The sequence below is a fragment of the Pygoscelis adeliae genome, unplaced genomic scaffold (genome assembly GCF_000699105.1).
Source record: "Pygoscelis adeliae isolate BGI_AS28 unplaced genomic scaffold, ASM69910v1 Scaffold120, whole genome shotgun sequence".
In the NCBI taxonomy this organism is placed as follows: Eukaryota; Metazoa; Chordata; class Aves; order Sphenisciformes; family Spheniscidae; genus Pygoscelis; species Pygoscelis adeliae.
In genome coordinates, this window is record NW_008824032.1 from 322715 (window position 1) to 330603 (window position 7889).

At 43.6% G+C, this 7889-nt stretch overlaps 1 protein-coding gene across 1 annotated transcript; it reads left to right on the forward strand.

Annotated features, from left to right (window-relative positions):
• The first annotated feature begins 5175 nt into the window (after positions 1–5175).
• LOC103921816 (uncharacterized protein C7orf34 homolog) lies at positions 5176–7835 on the forward strand. Its single transcript, XM_009329845.1, has 2 exons — positions 5176–5290; positions 7654–7835. Exons 1-2 carry the CDS (start codon positions 5176–5178, stop codon positions 7833–7835), a joined length of 297 nt encoding a protein of 98 aa, XP_009328120.1.
• Positions 7836–7889: the final 54 nt, after the last annotated feature.

Below are 7889 nucleotides of genomic sequence, written 5' to 3' on the forward strand. Positions count from 1 at the left end.
CTTGACAGGCCAGACAGAAAAGTGCTTCAACAGTTAAAGCTTCTTCTCCCTAGGCTATGCTACTCCTCTGCTGCTGCTGAAGGCGTCAGGTTCTTTATGCATCTAAAAGAAGGGGTCTGGCAGTGGAGTAGTCTGATTTAGGAGCTCCCAGCTGTGAACTTACTCTTTTATCTGAATTCACTTTCTTCAAAATTACAAGCAGGGGTGCTTATCTCACTTAAATCTACATATTTAAAAATTAGTTAAGTCTGAGTTAGTGTATAAAGTAATTTACCCTGTCCTAGTACAACTGTTTGAGCTGGTTGGGAAGGATTGCCTCCTGGAGTTGACTCTTTCTCTTGCTGTTAAACAAGACTAGGTTTAATATAGGTTTGTACAACTAACAGTTAAGCATTTAAATTTCAGTGAGATGGCTTAGGGCCATGCAGCCCACCTTAAGCATGTAAAATCCTAAATCCAATTATCTGAATATCTTTTCTAAGTCCCCAAGTCACTTTTGACTTAGCATCTTCCATAACCTCCAAACTACTTTTCTTCAGCACATATTATAAATGCTATATAACTTTCAAAGTTGTTACGACTATAAGAGGCAGACCCAAGTCTGAAGCTGTGTAGACAGTCTGACTTCCTTTTCCAAAATTCACACTATATAATTTGCGTATGCTTCCACTGTTATTAATTTAAATAATTAACAGCAATCAAGACAGGAGCAGATTAAAACAGAAATGTGTACCAGAGAATGAGAAGAGAAAGTGGCAATACAGCCCATGCTTCAGTGGAAATCCAATTCGCATTCGTTTTTTTTAAATAATCATCAGCCATTGCCACCATCATTCCCAGCTCAGGAGCTTTTCATTTCTTGTTACTGTGTCATGGTGAGATAGATGAAACCTCCGGAATAAGGACGTTATCTTCATCTCTTGCATGGGATGATACCACCTGACTGCTGGTATCTGCTGTTAGAAGAAGCAAGATATTTTCATTTTCCGGATCCAATATTAGTGGTGAAAAATGGCCATGTTTTGAAACCCCATACAGGTTTCTGCTCTTTTTCACCCCTCTTTCTAAGTTTTCTATGTACTGATAACCTTAGAAGCTGTGAATTCTGCAAGAGAAAGCAAAAAGGGAGACTGCCTTGCTGTGTAATGCATGTGACAGTCATGAAAAACAGATTCCAGCAGACTACTTACTATTCTGATAATAAGCATGACAGAAAGATGAAAGAACTGTCTGCCAGAGGGGAACTAGTTTCTCAGAATTTGCAGTGCACTTTTTGACTCCCTGCAACACCAGATCAGTAGCCATAATATAGAACTGTCTGCAGTCACTTCACCACACACCTCCACTCACAACTGTTTGTGATCTGATCTGCAGCATTCATTCATCTCAAACCCGGAACTTCCTACATCCATCATTCCTGTCTTGCAGCTGCCCAGTCATTCCCACCCTATGGTCCCAAAAAGCCTCTGCCAATTCCCTCTGTCCTACTCTGCATCTCTCCCCTTATTTCTGTTCTGGGATCTTCACACAGTTCTGCTTGTGCCATTTGCCTCTACCCTATTCCCTGGCTTTTATAGTTCTGGGCACTCCCAAGGGAATCTGCTCTCAGTCATGTTCTGGAGTCCTGCATTACAGACTGGAGTATCCCCAAGTTCTCCATCTCTATCAGTTTTCTGATCATGGCATCAACATCAACCAGTGGGTGTGCCTTTAGTTGCCTGGCATTATCCTGTTCTCTGAGGAATACAGCCTTGGGGTAGGATGCAGAAATTCACTGATTATGATCTTTCGGTCCATTTCCTTTCTTCCCTCCATTGGCTCCTTTTTGCCTCAAGGCCCTCACTGCTCCATCTTGGGAATGACTTTACAGCCTCCTCCACCTCCTCATTACAAATCCAATGGGGTTTTGACCTCACATAGGAGAGTCATCTGATGCAGACAGTGATAACCTTCCTGGTGCTGCCAATTGTCCTGTGCTTCACTGGACCGGAGAGCTGCTTTACTAGATTTCATGCACCAGCTCTTTCAATCTAAGGAGGGAGAAAGCATACATTAACTAGTTTGTCTTATCCCCCTCCCCCAGCCCAATCTGAGAGCAGTGGCCAATGTGCTGTACTGGCTTGGATATTTTGATTGTCTTTGCACCTCACACTGGGTCATGCTGCAGAATTAGCTAAGAGAGGAAAACATGAAATACTGAGTCCAAATCCCTAGAAAGAGAAAATATTGCTATGACTATGGTTTTTCCAATTGTTTCAATTTATTCATCTCTCTCATAAGCTGCTCGGTCCCCACCACTCTGGATCCACTGTATGGACAGAGGAATCCATATCCACTGTTCTTTTCTACCATGGAGCCTCTACTTCAGAGGAGCCCAAGGACAGTCCTTTGGACTACACTAAGAATCCACTCCACTGGCTACAGAAATGCACCTGTATCTCTTGGTCTGGTTAGAAAAGTGCAGCCTTAGGCAGGAATCTGTTGTCCAGTGCAGTCAGTGGGGCAATAAGCAGAAATGGCCATGAGGATTCCAGAAAAGGACAAGGCCATGTGGAGTGAGATTTTTGAATGGAAGTCAGTGCTCTTCAGAAGCAGGAAGTGATGTTAACCTACTAGTGTGCAGGCCAGGGGAGCCCAAGCACAAAAAGACTCAGTTCAAAATATGTACAACTTAGGCACAATATTCAACAACTTTTTAAACAAATCAGTTTAATTAATCTATTGACGACAGATTTGTATAATGTAGAGCAATCTTTGCCTCCAGATGGAGTGGCAGTGCTGACAAAGTGTGATTTAATTCTGGGAATAGAGATGCAGTGGGAAAAAACGTCAATATTACTTTCATTCTTTCAACCTTTTTTTGCTCTATCTTTCTTGTGCTGAATGCACACAAATTAAAATTTTCACACATACTTGCACCGACACATGCAAAACACTGTAACAGGGAACATCCAGAGAAATATGCGTACAAGGTCTGAGATGGACAGCTGAATATCCTACTACTGTCAGACACACTGAGTAAAAACCCATTTGCTAGTCAGTCTGGTTCTGTTCTCCATCTTCTTTCTTTTTTTAATAAAGAATTTTGTATTTTGATTTTATGAACTCTTCAGCTATGGAGCTGGGTTTAAGGAGCATTGCTATTAGCTTAAATTTTTCTCATTTCACATTTCATCTTAGTACATCCCTTTCTTATTTTCATTACACATATTCTTTCCTGGTGAACATATATAACCACAAATTAAGGAAAAGAAGAGTCAGAACTCTCTAAATTCAAGCAAGGATCGTGTAGTCAATCTGTCTCTTTTTAAGGCCATGGCTTCTATTGAATTTGTAGTGTCTGGCACTCAGTGTTTCTACTGCCTAGCTGCAGACTAGCATTTGTGTGACTGCACAGTTAACTGGATCCAAAACTCACCCATTAGAAAAGTGACCTAATAAAACCTGTGTTTAGAATGGTTTTGTCACCCAATATGCCTCCTTAACTGAGCCACACCAACACTAGTGTCAACACAGGAAAAGATGTAGGAGCAAGCATCCTGTGGCAGGATCCCTTGCTGAGGCAGGAGCCTGGACTTATGCCAGAATGAATATGTCACCATGACCTCAGTAGTAGTATGAGTTTCCACATCTGGCATCTATTTACTTACCTACTTTGGTTAAATAAAGAATTTCAGAGGTGCAGGTGGGGACTTGAAAGTATTCCACATTCCCTGTGAGGAATGCAGAACACCTTTGATATACAATCTTACATTGAATTGGGTACAGATTCCTTTAGATCCAGAGATCTCTGTAGGGAACATGCCCCTTGAAATTGCTTTACTAGTCCTGCTGCAGGACTGAAAATTCCATGTTCCAGTCCCACTCCCTCTTACTCTGTCCCATGTGCTCTGTCTTCAGATCTGTTGAAGCTTCTTGTCCTTCTCCTGTGTTAGAGTGTTCCTGGCATATTGATCTAGCTCCTTATTACACACCATTCAGTAGGAGTCTGGTTCTAATCAGCACTTTCTGGGCTGAGTGTAAAACCTTTTGAAGACTAGCTGGAAAACAATCCTTTAATGTTTTGGACAGCAAGCTGAAGATGACCCAAGACCACCACCTGGTGCAGAAATCTCAGTGTCTGTAAATCAATGTGTATATATCCTTGCATATGCTTACTTCTGTAGTGACTTTCATAGGCCTGGGATAATTATTGTCTTGATTTGACAAGCTAAATTCCCGACCTGCCTAAATTCCAGACAAGCTTTTAGGCATCTTGGAAAAAACATGAAGATATTGAATAAAAAGACCACTACTAATAGTAGAAAAGAAAAAAAAAAAAAAAAAAACAAAAAAAAAGGGAAAGCCAATGGTAACATAAAACTCTATGTAAATTCAGGAAGTGCGGAAGATATTTGGTACAGCAAATTATAATTGGGGTTAAATGTGAGTTTGAAAATGATTAGAAAATTGTCTCCCAGGCTACATGGTGGAAAGTCATCATCAGAGTCCTAAAATGTAGTCTGGACAGAGATGCAACTAGAGCGGGCAATTTGGTCTGCCAAAGTGAATGGCAAGGATTAATAAGACATGAGGTTGGGGGTTTTTTTCCCCTGTAGAATAGGTGCTTCATAAGATGAGCTGTTTCTGCATTGATGTTGTTAGATCACCATCTAGAGGACATTTAAAAACACATGCTTGTCATTCTACTGTTGTTTTTTTAATATTTATTTCTATTCACAGAGGCTGTGTGAGCCAAACAGCACAAAATACTAATAATTGTTTAAGCAGTGAAGTGGGAAAGTCATTACATTTTCCTTTCCCCTCCACTTGCACCAGTCTTATAAAACAATTTTTGACCAGTTTCAGTCAGTTGTGAGCACTTGTGAGCACTTGTGAGCACTACTTGTAAGGAGGACCTAAAGAAATGTTCAGGATTAAGTGTGATTAAGTGTTTTAATCACAAACACTTGTGATTAAGTGTTTCTGCCTAACAGCATATGATACCTTTGTATGTCAGAAGAGCCCAGTGATGTCACAATGTGCCCTGAGTAAGACTGTGGTGCTAGGGAAATCCTGACTCCATTAGCTGAAAAGGGGTGAGGAGCAAAAGTGTCTTGTGCTGGACAGGAGAATTGAATGGGGGGTAATCCAACCCTGATAGCTTCCCTGGGATTTACCATCTATCTGGTGGCTATGTTCCCAGCCACTTACTGCCTAGCCTTCTCTAATGCCTTCATACCACTGAAAAGCCAGACCATGATTCACACAGCCAAGAATGGACAGCAAGAGGGAAACAATCCATCAGCAGGTGAGAGGATGGGTTGAAGTGAGAGGATGCGAAAGAGGAGGCATGGAGATCAAATAAAGTCAGAAAATGAGAGGGGGTGTGGACACAGAAGCTTGGTTTTGCAAAGACAAAAGCAGAAGAGGAATAAAAAGATATGTGTCAAGGGGCAGTGGGGATCAGATGGCCCCTAAGGAATAAGGAGCCAGCAACTGAGTGTGATGATAAGGCCAGCAGGGCAGGGGCCTCACCTGCCAGGGCCCAGTCCCCACAGCCCCAAACAGAACAAGCAGGACAGGCCTGGCGACAGTAGTCAGGGTCAGACAAGAGATGATTAGGGAAGTCCATGATGATGAGACAGATCTGAGTTCAAGGAGGAATGCCAGTCAGTGTCAGCATCAGACACAGTGACAGTAACCAGGGTCAGACACAGCCCAGGGACTGCCCAGCCCTACACTTAAACAGGGCAGAGGATGTGGGAAGAAGCACACGTTCAGGCTGGTCAGGGCCTTTAAGGCCTCTTAGTTCACTCATGGCCCTGACTGCAGCCTCCCCTCTCAGCAGGTCCCCCTCACACCCTACAGAGATCTGGGTTCAGAATGGACATGCTGTAGAGTGATTTAATTGCTATGGGATGCCACAGGGCAATTTCCAAGGGTAGAGAACCAAGATAGGGATGAGAAACTGGGAAATGGGCATGGGATATGGGGGGCTTAAAGCCTGGGGAAGGGGGGTGCGGTGTGGATCAGGTTGCCTATGAGGGGCTTCGGAGGCTCAGTGGGCTTGAAAAGAAAGGGCCAGGCCACCCCCTGCACCGGAGGCTGGGCAGCTAGTGGGGCAGGGGTCTTCATTCACAATCCTGGGGCCAGCACCCAGGGCCAGACTGATCCCTCAGAAGTGATCATAGGCCCCGCTCAGTGGTGGGCCCAGTTCCGTGTTGTTCACTTAACTGCTCAAGAAAGCCCAAGCTAACTTTCAGGGAGCAATGAGTTCCAGCTGCTTTCTAAGGAACAGGGAGCCAGCAGACAAGTGTCTGCTTAGCAAGGCTGGCACAGCAGAGGCCTTACCAGCCAGGGCCCATTTCCCACAGCCCACTTGAGCAAGGCAAGTGAATCTTAGAGGCAAGAGTTAAAACTTGGAGAAGATAAATTCTTAGAAGATCCTACCTGCAATAAGAAGCAAGTGTTCCTAACACACAACTTCCTCTAAAAATCAGACTATTGCTTGCGAGAGCAATATCTAAGACAACTTAAACTGCCCTGTGGCAAGTCAGTAGTCACTGCCCCTAATTCCTGAAAAAACCTGACTGGCTGTGCACTGAAAAAGGCACTGGCTTCTGACCCTGATCCGCTACCTTTGGAGCTGTGGCTCACTTTAAGATCTGGCATCTTTTCCGAAGTGATCAGTTCCTCTCAACCTGACAATAGGTCCCTCTTTAAAAAAAAAAAAAATTAGAGCTTGTGACATGCTGACCATTCAAGTACTGTTTCCTGGGGAGTGTCTGAGCCATGCTTCTCTTTCCTCTTCCCTCCTTCTGTCTCTTTGCTCTACTGGACAATTTTCTCCTGTCTGCCATGGTGCAATGAAATTGAGGAAGAAAAATGAGACATTGTCACAGCACCCAGCATACCCAGGAAATGATCAAAGTGCAGCAATTCAGGGAGAACAAGCCTGAGAAGTAGGGCCAGCATGGGAAGTGAGAAAGCAAGATAGGCAACAGTCAGGGAGGAAGTGTGTTGAGAAGTAAGTGTGGAAATTGGCCAAATGCATGAGTGAGAAAATGAGGGAAGAGAAAATCAATGGAAGAAAGACACATTTATAACAAGATGATGGGAAAGACTGTGCTGAGAAAAGAATGGAAAAGAAAAAAATCCTACAAGTGTCAAACCACAGGAGTCCAGATTCCAGTCCCCAGTTCTTCCAATGCCTTGCTTCTCTGTACCTCAGTTCCCCTTGTAAAATAGCACTAATGATGGTCTCTCCTTCCTGGATGACCACTTACTACCCTGCTGCAATTGCATGCACTTAGCAGGGCAAAGGGAGAAAAGTTTAGGCCAGGTTTGCACACTCACATCCATACACATGAAGAAACCACACTTGGGAATTATGAGGATGCTATGGGGAGGGTGAGCATAGAGGAATATATACTGAGTGAGGAAGAACAGACACAAGAAAAGGACAAGGGAAGCAGAGAGTGGGAAGGAGTATGAATGAAAAGCTGCTTAGTATGAAGGAGAAAATGGACACACAGTAAGGGTGAAATGGAGTTGAAAGTTTAGAAAGCAGGGAGAGAAAAGAGGGAGGGAAGCAGGGGTGAAAAGGATCCAAGTATGAAAGAAGAGAACAAGAAGAAAGCTTATGTTGTCCCCCACCTCCCCTGGTTACAGGCTGGGAGCAAATGGAGGAAATATTTGTGGCCTCATCAACAGGGAAAGGAATGGACGTGATCGACATGGTGCAGCATGAGGACTCACAGAGACTGAGGAATTCAGCGGTGAAGGATCTGCTGTTGGATCTGGCTCTTTGCCTGAACACTGGCAGCATTGTCTTTTTTTTATGTGTGACATAAAGCATGAAGTAATTTCTATGGTCATGGATGATACCAATTTGAGCATCTGCCTGT

Bases quoted from the DNA above. Each gene is read 5' to 3' on its own strand.
- LOC103921816 (XM_009329845.1), top strand. From the start codon at position 5,176: ATGTTCCCAGCCACTTACTGCCTAGCCTTCTCTAATGCCTTCATACCA. The intron at 5,291-7,653 runs GTGAGAGGATGG...CCCTGGTTACAG, and splicing joins GGGAAACAATCCATCAGCAG to GCTGGGAGCAAATGGAGGAA.